At 66.7% G+C, this 14,920-nt stretch overlaps 1 protein-coding gene across 1 annotated transcript in view; it reads right to left on the reverse strand.

Moving 5' to 3' along the window:
* Positions 1 to 11,873, reverse strand: part of CRTAC1 (cartilage acidic protein 1) — a 33,230-nt gene extending 21,357 nt beyond the window's left edge. Inside the window, exons 1-3 of the mRNA XM_050960782.1 lie at positions 11,659 to 11,873; positions 6,743 to 6,939; positions 2,612 to 2,742 (exon numbers count right to left, since the gene is read on the reverse strand). Coding sequence (XP_050816739.1) covers positions 2,612 to 2,742; positions 6,743 to 6,939; positions 11,659 to 11,873 — 543 coding nt within the window. The remainder of the gene's footprint in view (positions 1 to 2,611; positions 2,743 to 6,742; positions 6,940 to 11,658) is intronic.
* Between the last annotated feature and the right edge of the window lie 3,047 nt (positions 11,874 to 14,920).

The raw sequence follows: 14,920 nt of genomic DNA on the forward strand, positions 1-14,920 counted from the left end.
GGCCGGCTTTAGGAAGTGCGGGGCCCAACTCGAACATTTTTGGCGGGGCCCTGGCAGGGATGACATAAAAAAAAAAGTGGAAAAAAAAGCCTTTCATTTCTTTCATGTGTTATTTACTTTCCATAAGTATATAAATAATAAAATTATATATTATGTACATTGCATCATATATGCTGTTGATTGGTTATTAATGACTGCCGTATCACATGTGTGGGTCCCAGCTGCTTCCTGCCCCCCTCAATGAGGCAGGTGTGCAGGGTTATTGCCCTGGGAACTGCAGGGCAGCAGTGGACATGGGGCTGGCTGGAGGCAGGGCAAGGGGTGCGGGGCTGGTTGGAGACAGGGGGTGTGGGGCGGGCTGGCTTCAGGCAGGGCCGTGGGGGGATGCAGCAGGGGTTGGCAGGGCTGGAGACAGAGGAGTGTGAGACTGGCTGGCTTCAGGCAGGGGGGTGCAGCAGGGGTTGGCTGGAGACAGGGCAGGGTGTGCACGGCTGGTGCAGGCAGCAGTGTGTGTGGGGCTGGCTGGCTCCGGGCAGGGCCACAGGGGTGTGTGGCAGGGGTTGATTAGAGACATGGCAGGGGGTTTGACAGGGACTGGCTGTGGGCATGGGGTGCAGAGCTGGCTGCAGGCAGGGGGAGCGGGGCTGGTGTGGGCAGGGGGTGCAGCAGAGGCAGTTGGAGCCCCAGCCCTTTAAATAGCCCCCAAGCTCCCTGCTATCCCAGGGCTTTGGGGGCTATTTAAAGGGCCCGGGGCTCCTCAGCTTCTACCCCGCCCTGGACCTTTTAAATAGCTGCGGGAGCCCTGGGGAATGCATGGGGGTGGCGGGTCTCTGGCTGCTATTTAAAGGACCGGGGTGGCAGAGGCAGCTGGAGACCTGGCCCTTTAAATAGCCCCCGAAGCCCCTCACTACCCCAGGGCTCTGGAGGCTATTTAAAGGCCCGGAGCTCCAGCCAGGAGAGCGGGGCCACAGGGCTTGTCACGCTCCAGCCAGGGCTCCAGTCAGGAGAGCGGGGCCTCGGGGCTTGCCGCGCTCCGGCCAGGGCTCCAACCGGGAGAGTGGGACTTGCCGCGCTCCAGCCGGGGCTCCAGCCAGGAGAGCGGGGCCACGGGGCTTGCCGGGCTCCGGTCGGGGCTCCAGCCGGGGCTGCGGGGCTTGCCGGGCTCCAGCCTGCGCTTCGCTCAAGGGAGCAGGACCACCCGGAACACCCCGGAGCAGATCGCAGCCAGGGACCCGGGGTAAGTTTAAAAAAAAAAAGTATCTAAGGCGCGGGACCCTCTTAGGCACGGGGCCCGATTCCTGGGAATCGGGCATATCAGCCTAAAGCCGGCCCTGCCCCCGGGGAGGCCCCGCTGCCCCACACCTCACAGCCCGGCTCTGCACCCCACCCCGCCCCGCCCCCTGGGGAGGCCCCACCGCCCCACACCTCACAGCCCAGCTCCACACCCCGTCCCGCCCCCCAGGTAGGTCCCACTGCCCCACACCTCACAGCCCAGCTCTGCCCCCCGTCCCGCCCCCCCAGGTAGGCCCCACTGCCCCACACCTCACAGCCCGGCTCTGCACCCCACCCCGCCCCGCCCCTCGGGTAGGCCCCGCTGCCCCACACCTCACAGCCCGGCTCCGCACCCCGTCCCACCCCCCGGGGAGGCCCCACTGCCCCACACCTCACAGCCCAGCTCTGCACCCCGCCCCGCCCCCCAGGTAGGCCCCGCTGCCCCACACCTCACAGCCCGGCTCCGCACCTCGTCCCACCCCCCGGGGAGGCCCTGCTGCCCCACACCTCACAGCCCGGCTCCGACCTCCGTCCCACCCCCTGGGTAGGCCCCACTGCCCCACACCTCACAGCCCGGCTCCGCCCCCCATCCCGCCCCCTGGGTAGGCCCCACCGCCCCACACCTCACAGCCCGGCTCCGCACCTCGTCCCGCCCCCCGGGGAGGCCCCACCGCCCCACACCTCACAGCCCAGCTCCGCCCCCCATCCCGCCCCCCAGGGAGGCCCCGCTGCCCCACACCTCACAGCCCGGCTCCGCCCCCCGTCCCGCGCCCCGGGGAGGCCCCGCTGCCCCACACCTCACAGCCCAGCTCCGCCCCCCGTCCCACCCCCCGGGGAGGCCCCGCTGCCCCACACCTCACAGCCCAGCTCCGCACCTCGTCCCGCCCCCCGGGGAGGCCCCACCGCCCCACACCTCACAGCCCGGCTCCGACCCCCATTGTTCCCCTGCAGCAGCTAGGCCCTGATTTAGTGATAATCGTTGGGAAACAAACAGCGGGAGGAGGAGGAAGAGCAGGTGACAGGAGCATAAATCACCCCCAGGCTCCTTCTCAGCAAGGGGCAAGGGCGGGGGAGGCTCCAGGGCCCTGACCCCTCGACGGGGGGTGGGGGGGACCTAGCGCCCTGACACCCTGACAGTGGGGGGGCACTTAGGGGGCAGAGGGCTCAGGATGGGATGGGGGAGGCCCCGAAGTGCCACCTCGTCCCCGTACACCCAGTGACAGCCTCGGGGACGGGAGGAGTTTGGGGACCAGAGACTGACCCCTCCCCCCATGACTGACCCTGTTGCACCCACGTCCCCAGCCCCGAGGGCCAGCAGCCGGGCTCGCTGCCCACTCACCGCCCTGTCCACGCAGGCCACCGAGCGCCCGGCGAAGCGGCTGGCCACTGCCCGGTTCACCTCGTCACTCAGGAGGTCCTCCCAGCGCCCGGCCCGCAATTTGAACAGCTTGTCCGTGTAGGTGGCCAGGCCTGGGGGAGAGAGGGGTCAGGGGGGCAGGGAGGGGCCAGGCCCCACAGGTGTGCAGGGACATGAGCAGGGGACGGGCTGGCTCGGCGTGGATCTGCCCGGGCAGAGGGGCTGCCACCCCTTGCAGAACGCCCACTGCACTTCCCTGGGGAGATCACAGCACCCAGGCCCTGCTCTCGAGCCCCCCAGCCCTGCTGGGGCCCCTCAATCCCGGCCCGCAGCCCCCACTAGCAGTCCAGGGGGCAGGCGCCCCGTGGCGCGTGGCAGGGGCTGCTCTGCAGCGAAGGGCGGCCGGCAGAATGAACTCATTAAGGTGAGCTGTGCAGAGCCTGTAGATCACACAGGGGAGGGGGAAATCGATGGCAGGGCCCGCGGCCGCACGGCCAGCGACAGGAGTAATGGGGCTCCTTGATTTAGGGACAGGCAACGCACTGGCAGCTGCAAGCTGGGTAATTAGGTGTGTCAGGAAGACGGATCCATGGTGATAGCCACATGGCCTCCGCTCGGCAGGGCCCCGCTGCTAGGAAAAACAAGGGGGGAGCCCCACTGACAGGGGCCTGTGCCCTTCCCAAGGAGCCTGGGGGACCCGATTGCAGTTGTTAGTGGCTCCGAGAGCAGCACCAAAGCCAGGCCAGGAGGGTCCCTGCCCCAGCTCAGAGCTCACTGCACCGGGGCCCAGCACCCCAAGGGCAGAGGTGGAGGCACCCGGCAAGGTCAGGGGCCTGGCAGAGCATGAAGGGGCCCAACCCAGAGACCGCCCGTGACCAGAGCTGGGTGCCCTGCAGGGACGGGCAGCCGGAGGTCCAGCTGCAGTGGCAGGACAGGCTGGCGCTGCCCAGCTTGTTGGTGACCTGTCTCCAAAGGGAGACACCGAGGCCAGGTGTTCGGAGGAGATTCCGGCGCACAATGGCCCCTGCCTGGGAGCCACGCCATTAGCGGGGCAAGAAGGGCTGCCAGGCCCTCGGGGAGCTGTTGGACCTGCCAGTCTCCTTTGTGACGTGCCCACACACAGCTGAGGACACTGCCAGGCCCCCGTGACTCTGGCACCGCTCCCACCACGGCAGCAACTCGGCACCGTCGCACCCCTCCCCTCTCCCTGGCAACGGCCCGTCGCCGTCCCTGGTCACTGCAGGGGGCAGGCCACGGCCAGGGGCCCGAGGAGCATTGGGCAGACTCCTGCAGTGCCGGGAGGGCGGGGGGTGGGGGGGCATGGCCTGCAGGGAAGGACTGCCTGCTGGAGATGGAAGACAGAGAATAAGGGGCAGCTGCCCTGGCCTGTGCTAGGGTGTGAGCCTCAAATGCCGTGGCAGATGGGGCACATGAGGGGTTAAGGGACAGCCCCTATCACTACCCTGGGGACGGGGAATGGGAGCTAGTCAGCCCATCCCCAGCCTGGAGAGCTGGGGCACGGGACGGAGGAGGTGGCGCCACGCCCCAGGGTGCCAGACTGAGGCACGGTCAGGGGATGGGGGGTGGTGCAACGCCCCAGGGTGCCAGGCTGGGGCACGGCCAGGGGACGGGGAGCAACATCACGCCCCGGGGTGCCAGGATGGGGCACGGCCAGGGGATGGGACAGCACCACGCCAGTGCCACGCCCCGGGGTACCAGGCTGGGGCATGGCCAGGGGATGAGGGGCAGCGCCATGCCCCGGGGTGCCAGGCTGTGCACGGCCAGGAGACGGGGGGTGGCACCGTGCCCCGGGGCGCCAGGCTGGGGCACGGCCAGGGGACGGGGGGCAGCACCACGCCCCGGGGTGCCAGGCTGGGCACAGCCAGGGGACGAGACAGCACCATGCCAGCGCCATGCCCCGGGGCGCCAGGCTGTCCACGGCCAGGAGACGGGGGGCAGCGCCATGCCCCAGGGTGCCAGGCTGGGCACAGCCAGGGGACGAGACAGCACCATGCCAGCACCATGCCCCGGGGCGCCAGGCTGTGCACGGCCAGGAGACGGGGGTGGCACCGTGCCCCGGGGCGCCAGGCTGGGGCACGGCCAGGGGACGGGGGGCAGCACCACGCCCCGGGGTGCCAGGCTGGGCACAGCCAGGGGACGAGACAGCACCATGCCAGCGCCATGCCCCGGGGCGCCAGGCTGTGCACGGCCAGGAGACGGGGGGTGGTGCCACTCCCCGGGCGCCAGGCTGGGGCACGGCCAGGGGATGAGGGCAGCGCCATGCCCCAGGGCGCCAAGCTGGGCATGACCAGGGGATGGGGGGTGGTGCCACTCCCTGGGGTGCCAGTCTGGGCACGGCCAGGGGACGAGGGGCAGCAGCACGCTCCGTGGCGCCAGGCTGGGGCACGGCCAGGGGACGGGGGGGCGGCAGCACGCCCCGGGGTGCCAGGCTGGGGCACGGCCAGGGGACGGGGGGTGGTGCCACTCCCCAGGGCGCCAGGCTGTGCAAGGCCAGGGGATGGGGGCAGCGCCATGCCCCGGGGCGCCAGGCTGGGCATGGCCAGGGGACGGGGGTGGTGCCACTCCCCGGGGCGCCAAGCTAGGGCACGGCCAGGGGACGTGCCACTCCCCAAGGCGCCAGGCTGGGGCACGGCCAGGGGACGGGGGGCGGCACCCAGCAGCGCCCCTATTGCCAGGCTGGGGGTATTGGGACATGCACCTGCTTGTGAATACAGCAGGTTCCTCCCTACCCCCCTTCTCTTTGGCTGCAGCTTAACCCCAGTGCTGTGGCTCTGGGGAGAGGGCCCTGCGCTGGGTAGGGGACCCCGTCCCAGCAGGGCCTCGGGCTGCCTGGCTGTGGGCCTGCAGCGCAGCGGGAGGGCTGGGGGCTGCGGGCGCTGCTGACTCAGCGGCTGCGCTGGCTCTGCGTCCCGGCCATGAATCAATGGAGTCACTCGACTGAGAAATTAACTCCAGGCTGCAGCCATCTCTCATGCGCCGAAGGTCACGGCAGTGCCACACGGCAGGCCCAGGGCCAGGCAATCCCCACGCCCCCAGGGACTTGCCCCCAGCACCTCCCCACGAATTCCCAGTCCAGAGCTGTGGTTGCACCCTCCCGAGGACCCCCAGGCCTCTGATTGACTCTGTGGGGAGGGGGGTGGCTGCAGGGGCCATGGGTTCTGTGGTGGGGCAATGGGCCATGGGTTGGGAGGTGGGGTGTGCAGGGGGCAGGGGAAATGGGCCATGGGCTCTGTGGTGGGGGGTGCAGGGGGTGGGGCACCATGGGGGTGCAGGGGGATGACCCACGGGCTCTGTGACATGGGGTGCAGGGGGCGGGGTGCTGTGGGGGTGTTGTGGGATGATCCATGGGCTCTGTGGTGGGGGGTGCAAGGGGCAGGGTGCCATGGGGGTTCAGGGGGATGACCCATGGGCTCCGTGCCAGGGGGTGCAGGGGGTGGGGTGCTGTGAGGGTGTTGTGGGATGATCCATGGGCTCCGTGCCAGGGGGTGCAGGGGGTGGGGTGCTGTGAGGGTGTTGTGGGATGATCCATGGGCTCCGTGCCAGGGGGGTGCAGGGGGCGGGGTGCCGTGGGGGTGCAGGGGGATGACCCATGGGCTCCGTGCCGGGGGGTGCAGGGTGCTGGGGGGTGCAGGGGGATGACCCATGGGCTCCGTGTTGGGGGGTGCAGAGGGATGACCCATGGGCTCCGTGGCAGGGGGTGCAGGGGGCGGGGTGCCATGGGGGTGCAGGGGGATGACTCATGGGCTCTGTGGCAGGGGATGCAGAGGGTGGGGTGCAGGGGGATGACCCACAGGCTCTGTGGTGGGGGGTGCAGAGGGTGGGGTTCAGGGGGATGACCCACAGGCTCTGTGGTGGGGGGTGCAGAGGGCGGGGTGCAGGGGGATGACCCACGGGCTCTATGGTGGGGGGTGCAGAGGGCGGGGTGCAGGGGGATGACCCACGGGCTCTGTGGTGGGGGGTGCAGGGGGCGGGGTGCCATGGGGTGCAGGGGGATGACCCATGGGCTCTGTGGTGGGGGGTGCAGGGGGCGGGGTGCCATGGGGTGCAGGGGGATGACCCACGGGCTCCGTGGCGGGGGCCGGTGCAGCTCACCCGAGAAGGCATTGTTGGTGTTGAGGAAGTAGATCTCCTCGCGCCCGTCCCCGTCGATGTCGCAGGCCGTCACCCCGATGGCGTTGCCCTGGCGATCCCGCAGCGCGTAGTACGGGGAGCTGCGCTCGTCCCGCGCCAGGTTCACCAGCCGCTGCCGCGCCCGGTCATACTTCAGCACCAGGTTGGGCCCATTGTACCTGGGGGGCGAGCGTGAGCGCTGGGGCAGGCACGAGGGACCCACCCCGGGCCGCTCGTGTGCCTTGGGCAGGGCTGGCTCTAGCCATTTCACCGCCCAAGCACGGCGGCACTCCGCGGGGGGCGCTCTGCCGCTCGCCGGTCCCACGGCTCCGGTGGACCTCCCGCAGGCGTGCCTGCAGATGCTCCACCGGAACCGCGGGACTAGCGGACCCTCCGCAGGGACGCCTGCGGGAGGTCCACCGGAGCCACCTACTGCCCTACCGGCTACTGGCAGAGCCCCCCGCGGCATGCCGCCCCAAACACGCGCTGGGGCCTGGAGCCGGCCCTGGCCTTGGGGCAGGCGGACACGGCTGGGCCGGGGCCCCCAGAGGGTTTGTGGCAACCCCAAGGCCCTTTCCTTGAAGCCCCCACTTCAGCCCTGCCTTGGGGAGGGGGTGGCACCGCCCGCCTGGTGCCAGTCTGGCGGGCTGCAGCTCAGATGCCCGGCAGTCAGTGGGGCTGCAGGGAAGAACGTCCCGTCCTCTGCTCTGGGGCTGGGGGCAGCAGAGGGGCCACGGCTTGGGGCAGTCTCAGGGCTCTGGCTACATGATCCTGCTGGCCCTGCTGGCCCAGGAATCTAGAAATCAGCAGGGGAGCCCTGGAGCCCGAGGGCTGGGCAGGATCAGGCTGTGCCCAGCACGGGGCCCAGCCCCATGGGGAGATGGATGCCCTCTCTGACGGCCCCCCAGAGCAAGCACTGGCTGACAGGAGCCTGTTCCCTGCACCCCCAGAGGCAGGAGGGGCAGTGGTGGGGCAGGAATGAACCAGCGGGTTGCTGCTGGTTGGGGGATCCTTGAACAAGCTGGGCGTGTGGGGGGTGAGATGCTGCCCCTGAGCGCCTGGCAGCACTGGGACCAGCCCCGCGTCCGCCTGCAGAACCGTACAGCAGTGACAGGGCACGAGTACCAGCCGGGCCACAGGGAGAGCTGCAGGCATGGCTGGGGCAGACACCCCATAGCCCCCCCGTCTCCTGCCAGGCCCTGGGAGGCACATGGCCAGTTACCGTGTGTCCTCGCTGCAGGATCAGTCCCATCATGTGGCCCCTAATGGTGGAGGGTCACTGCCCCCTCCTCTGCCAGGCCATGAATGTGGTGGGTACTGCCCAGGCCACCCAAGTGGCTGCTCAGGGACGCTGCTCAGCTCCCTGGCGCGAGTGGGGTGACTGGCCTCACGTGGCCCCTGCCCTCATAGATCAGGGTTGGAAGGGACCTCAGGGGTCATCTAGTCCCCAGCTAAATCATCCCAGCCAGGGCTTTGTCAAGCTGGGCCTTAAACACCTCTAAGGAAGGAGATTCCACCCCCTCCCTAGGGAACCCATTCCAGTGCTTCACCACCCTCCTAGTGAAATAGTGTTTCCTAATATCCAACCTAGGCCTCCCCCACTGCAACCTGAGACCATTGCTCCTTGTTCTGTCAGGCCGACAGGCTCCAGCAGGCAGTGGCCTGGCCCCCCATGAACACCCTGGCAGCACGCATGGAAACAGCGGGGCACAGCAGCAGGGCTGGCCCCTCTGCTCACCACCCCAGACATGGCTGCCCCAGGCAAGGCTCAGAGGGGCTGGACCCCCCAGCTGAGGGAGGAGCAAGACTGAACCTTGCTGCACCATGGTCTCAGGGCAGGGCACAGCATGGCGCCAGCGACCCAGGCTGCTGCCATGGAGAGAGAGGAGCCTCTCTGGGCCCTGCTGCGCCGGAGGAAGCCTGGGCACTTGGAGAGGGGGTGGCTGGGTGCTGCACCGGCCAGCCCAGGGCACGGCTGTGGACAGGTCAGGGTGCTGCCCTGCTGGGGCCCCTGCGGCACAGTCTGGGGGAAGGATGTGGCCCAGTGCCAGGAGCTGAGTGTTTGCCCCTCTGCAGGCTCCGTGCCCTGCCTCCTCCAGCCATGGGGCAGCCCTAGAGCAGGGCTTGGGAGCCACGGCAGCCAGCAGGGCAAGGCCCCTCCAGAGGGCCCCAGCACAGGAGGCTTGGGGAGGCCTGGAACAAGTCAGACCCCCGCTGAGCTCTGCCCCCTGCCCTGAGCTCCAGTAAACACGTTACACAACTGGCACCAGGGCTGGTTACACAACCCTCCTTCCAGCTGCTGCTCTGCTCCACGTGGCATGGGAGGAGAGCAGGCCCAGCTCCCAGGGGGAGGTGGGAGCAGCAGGCTGCACTCCCAGCCCAGCCGCACTGCCCCCCTCACCAGGATGCCCCCAGGAATGCAGACTACCCCACCTGCAACATGCCTGCCCCACGCAGGGAGAGCCGAGGCCTTGGTGCCCCAGTCCCTGCTGGGGATCCCTACAAGCAGCCCGTTCATCGCTGGGGGGGCAGTGGAGGGGGCACTTCCCAGGGTGCTGCTTGGGCCTCCTTGTTCCGGGGATACAGGCCTCAGGGAGGGTGCTCCAGCCCCACCTCCACTCTAGGAGAGGGGCCCAGGTGGCAGGGGCAGCACAGCCCACGCTCCCCTACACCAGACCATGGCACAGGGCACTGTCCGTGCGGGAGCAGTCGAGCCCCCCCTGCCCAGCTGGGCCCATGCGCTGCTGCTTTCCTTCTGCTCGGCCCGCTCAGTCACCATCTCACAGCACTGCGGGGAGCAGCTGCTGCTGTGCCCGGGGGTGGGTGCACGGCCCCCCATGCTGCCCTCACCTGGAGACACCCACCCAGGTGTGCTGCAGGCAGCCAGGACCTGCCTGTTTGTGAGATAATCTGACTTGGGCACAGCAAGGGCTGGAGGAAAATAGGGGGGCAGCCCTAGGCTGGGTGTGGATGGGCATTTACAGGGGCAGGTTTTACCCAGCCAGGCCTCAGGCAACAGCAGCAGAGCCAGAACCCCTGAGACAGCCCACCCCAGCAGGCCTGGCCATTAGCCACCCAGCTGGGTCCCCCAGGGCAGGGACTAGGGTGACTAGATGTCCTGATTTTATAGGGACAGTCCCGATTTTTGCATCTTTTTCTTATACAGGCTCTGATTACCCCCCACCCTTGTCCCAATTTTTCACATTTGGTGTCCGGTCACTCTAGCAGGGACAGAGCCATCCCCAGCTGCCCCCGCTTGGGGGAAGGGCACAGCTGGAAGCCAGAGCCTGGCACACAGAGACCACGGCAGAGATGGAAACTCCCTGCTTGGATGCCTCCAGCCCAACTGTCTGATGGGACCTTCGCCAGCCAGGCCACCAGCCAGATCCATGGGCCGGGGGTAGGCTGCAGGTGTGGTGCAGCAGGGCCCAGAACCCGCCTCCAAGCACCTGCAGGGCCCAAACGAGCCCCCACAGGTGAGTGTGTGTGGAGGGATAGCTCAGCGGTTTGAGCATTGGCCTGCTAAACCCAGGGTTGTGAGTTCAATCCTTGAGGGGGCCACCTAGGGATCTGGGGCAAAAACCGGTCAGGGACAGTACTGGGTCCTGCTGTGAAGGCAGGGGACTGGACTAGACCTTGAAAGGTCCCTTCCAGCTCTATGAGATATAATGGGGGGAGGGGAGGCTTTACACACAGAGCCCTGGGTGTGACTCTGCCTCCCCTACCTGCCATTAGCCCCCCGCAAGCCTCCTGGAGGATGGGGGGCACCCTGAGGATGGCAGGCACCCTAAGCTTGTCTCTAGCCTGGGGCAGCAAGGTTCTTGGGGGGTTGCTGGCTTCCCTTCTCCCCTGTGCAGGAGGCAGCAGCAGCCAGGGTGCTCTGGGGCAGTGGGGGGCCTGTAGGCAGGGCCATGGCATGGGTCTGGGTGTGAGATCCAGCTCTGGAGCTGCTGTGGGCAGCAGGAGCTATCCCCAGGAGAGCACTATGCAGGGTTAGGGGCCCAGGCAGCCATGTCCTGCACCCAGAGGACCAGCCCAGCCCCTGGAGAGGGGCTGGCTTGCACGGGCATCCATGGGGATAGGCCAACAGCCACGAGCTCCAGCTGCCTAGCTTGTTACACATGCAGACACCCCTGGGCACGCACCCCCCCACATGCAGGTGCCCTCCCTCCTGCACCGCTGCCAGCTCCAGTCGCTGCTGCAGAGGCCGGCGCGTGCCAAGGGGGCCCCAGTAAAGGGCTATACAAAACCTCCAGCCCATTAGCAGCATCACAGGTGAGTGGGGCCTCAGCCCCTCAGGGATGAGCTGGTAGCACCCTGCAGAAGGGACCTGGAGGCTGCGACACCCTGCCCCCCTTCCTGAGCCACCGACATCTTCCATTCAGGGTCAAGCAGGCCATGGGCATGGCTGAGGCCTCGAGCAGCGGGCCTCTCTTGATGGATGGGAGCCCCACAGGGCCAGGCTGGGGAGAAGGGCAGCCCAGGGTGCCATGGAAAGTCCATCAGGGAGACTGGGACGGGAGCTGGCAGCCAGCACTGCTTTTTCAGAAGAGTGAAATGCAAGAACAGGCTCTCTGTGCCACATCCCCAGGGCACTGGCTGTCAGTGGCTTTTCCCTGGCCGAGGGCATTGCTGCTGGCCCAGAGCACCTCCTCCAGCCAGAGGCAGCAGCCGGGAGCCAGGCAGCGTGCAGGTGCCAGGGCCCAGCAGTCAGCACGGCCAGCAAGCCCACCAATGTGGGAGCTCAGCTCCGGCTCAACCCTCTCAAGGGCTGGGCACATGACACCCCGACCAGCCGAGGGACAGGGGCCTCGGGGCCCTGCTCACCCCCAGAGCAGGGGGAAGGGTGGGACTGGGAGCACCAGGGACCCTGCTCCTGCTCCTGCCCTGCTACCCACCCTGCCACCACGATCTCCAAGTCCCCGTCGGCGTCCACATCGGTGACGGCCACGCCGTAGTTGAGCTGCGTGGGGTTGCTGTCGTAGTCGGGCGGGAGGACATGGCTGGTGATGGCTGTGAACATCGGTTCACTGCGCTGGGAGCCCTCACCGGGCCATGCCAGCGGCAGCAACCACAGCAGCAGCATCCTCGGCACCTGGAACCAGACCGACATGGGCTCAGCCTGGGCAACACCTGAGCGTCTGCCCCACTGCCCGGGGTGCTGGGACTGGGGAGCTCCCACAGCCTCCCCACTCATTACCCCCAACACCAGCCACAGAGCACTGCTGCTCGAGCCTCCACGCTCACCCATTGCCCCCCAGCTACCATCATATTGCTGCCCCCAGACCCAACCGCTCCAGGTTCAGCCCTTAAAGGCGCCCATGCTGCCACGCTGAGGTGAGGTAACTGCTGCAGATGGCACCTGTGGCTGGGCCATGGCCCCAGCTGTCCGCCCACATTTGGTCTGTGCCCTGTGAATGGCGGGCCCAGGGCTGCACCTGCTGACAGCTTAGCCACATGAACAGAGGGTGCAGCAGGCTCTGCGGAGGCCTGTGCTGTGTGGCACCTAGGTGGCTGCACTGTGCCGTGGGTGCCCGTTTTCTAGTGCAGACGAGGGCCTGGGGACCAGGCAGGGGAGACGGCCATATGCTGCACAGGGCAACCAGACAGTGAGGTCTGGGCAGGAGAGGGGCATACCTAGCTGTGACAAAGCGGGGTCGTGAGTTCAATCCTTGAGGGGACCACTTAGGGATCTGAGGCAAAAATTGGTCCTGCTAGTGAAGGCAGGGGGCTGGACTCAATGACCTTTCAAGGTCCCTTCCAGTTCTAGGAGATTGGCATATCTCCAATTATTACCTTCTTGGTTTTGTAGTGGGTTGCATGCAGAGGGGGTGGGACTCACTGTCCCCAGGTGTTACTGGTTTAACGAGGTGAAGGGAGAGGGGGTTTGTTGGGACACAGGACCGGAGAGGGAACTTGGGACCCCGGCCGATGGCCTGGAGGATGGAGACCCCAGCGACTGGTGACCTGGAGGCCCAGCTCAGGAGTCCCAGCAGGTTCTGGCCAGTGGGAGGACAATGGGCTGCGAGGAGAGGACCCTGGTGACCTGACCAGCCCGTTCCAGCCAGAGAAGGGCTGAGAGGAGAGGAGGCCCAGGCCACCCTGAGAGAAGACAATGGACAGAGGGGGCTTGAGGCCGGAGATATCAGCTGCCCAGCAGGGAGGCTCTGGGCTGGAGAGAGGGAGCAGGCAGAGCCCCCCTGGATGCAGGGAGACTGGGATGTGCTGTGCTGAGGGAGGCCAGGCCTGCGGCCCTGAGAGTTTCCTGTGCTGAGTTCAACTCTCAATAAACCCTCCTGTTTTACACTGGCTGAGAGTCGCTCCAGTCTAGAGAACAGGGTGGGGGGTGGGGTGGGGGGAGCATTATTCCCTCTGGAGGGCAGAGGCCCCAGGCGCCCAGAGCGAGGGGACACCCTAGGGGGGCCCACGGCACAGACAGACATGCTGAGGCTCAGAGAGGTGCAGCTCCAGGAGGTGGAGGGGCCTGACCCCGAGAGAGAGTGGCCCCCCAAGAAGGGCTGTCACACTGAAGAGGTTTCCCCCAGGGACCGCACGGACCAAGAGTGGCCACAACTTGTGAGTCCGTAACAACAGCCCAGCACAGTGACTGTGGCACGAGGTCCCCAGTCCCTGGCCCTCACAGCCCCATGAGCTGGGCGCTGCACCGGGACTGGGGCTGAGACTGCCCCAGCCTGAGAGCATCCAACCCATTGTCCGTGCAGCTTCCCAGCCTCAGAGCTGGCCAGCAGGAGTCAGGGAGGCGGCTTGGCTGGGCCTGGGCCTCGGCCCTGTCCCTCCCCTGCAGCTCCTTCAGGCGCCAGGGCTCAAGCAGTGCCTGGCAGATGCTGCCTGGGGAGCGGCGCTGTTCTTACGGCAGAAGGCAAATAGCAGGGCTACGAGGCTGGCCAAGGGCCCATGCTGTCTAGCCGGCTAGGCTGAGTGGGGACAAGGTGACCCAAGTCAGGTGGGAAGAGTGTCCCAGACCTAGCACCGCCGGAGGTCTGGGCATCGGCAACACCTGCCAGGGTTTGCATTAGCTCTCGCCCAGTGGAGGGCATGGGCACCACCGGGGCAGCTCCGCAGAGCCCTGGCACTGTGCACAGCCGTGGGGCTGGAGCAGAGGCAGAAGGTGCTGCTGAAAGTAGCTCCATGCTGCTCTGTAAGGAAGACGTTGTCACAGAGTGTGGGGGAGTCCAGCCCTGCACCCCTCTTCCTGGGACTCACAGTGACTCTCAGCCAGCCAGTAAAACAGAAGGTTTATTGGACAACAGGAACGCAGGTTACAGCAGAGCTCGTAAGCACAGCCAGAACCCCTCAATTAAGTCCTGCTGGGGCCCACACCATGGCCAGGCATTCCTTCCCATGTCTGAGGCGTCAGTGAACACCATAAAGGGCTTGTCAAAATCTGGGTTTGCCAGAACTGGGCCACTAACCAGAGCCTCCTTCAGCGGCCGGAGAGCCTGCTGGCACTGCTCGGTCCAGACCACCTTCTCTGGCTTCCCCTTTTTGCACAGTTCAGTGATGGGGCCGGCTGTGGCACTAAAGTGGGGCACGACCTTCGATAGTACCCTGCCATCCCAATAAAGGCCTGGACCTGCTTTTTGGTTTGGGAAGCAGGCCAGTCTCTGATCACCTCCACCTTGGCTGGTTCCGGCTTTAGGCAGCCACTCCCCACCCGATGGCCCAGTAAGATACTTCAGCCATCCCCACCTTGCACTTCTCAGCCTTTACGGTTAACCCAGCCTTTCGGAGTCGGTCCAGGACTTGTTTAACCTGGGACACGTGGTCCTCCCAGGTCTGGCTGAAGACGCAGATGTCGTCAATATACGCCACGGCAAAACTCTCCATCCCCCTCAGTAGCTGATCCACCAGGCGCTGGAAGGTGGCCGGCGCTCCCTTAAGGCCGAAGGGCAGGGTCAGAAACTCGCAGAGCCCCAGAGGGGTGATAAAGGCCGATCTCAGCCTGGCATCTGCGTCCAGCGGCACTTGCCAGTAGCCCTTTGTAAGATCCATGGTGGTGAGGTACCGAGCGCCTCCCAGCTTGTCTAGGAGCTCGTAAGGCCTGGGCATAGGGTAGGCATCAGATACGGTGATGGCACTGAGCTTTCGATAGTCCACACAGAACTGGATTGACCCATCCCTTTTGGGGACCAGCACCAC

The sequence above is a fragment of the Gopherus flavomarginatus genome, chromosome 6 (assembly GCF_025201925.1).
Source record: "Gopherus flavomarginatus isolate rGopFla2 chromosome 6, rGopFla2.mat.asm, whole genome shotgun sequence".
NCBI lineage: Eukaryota > Metazoa > Chordata > Testudines > Testudinidae > Gopherus > Gopherus flavomarginatus.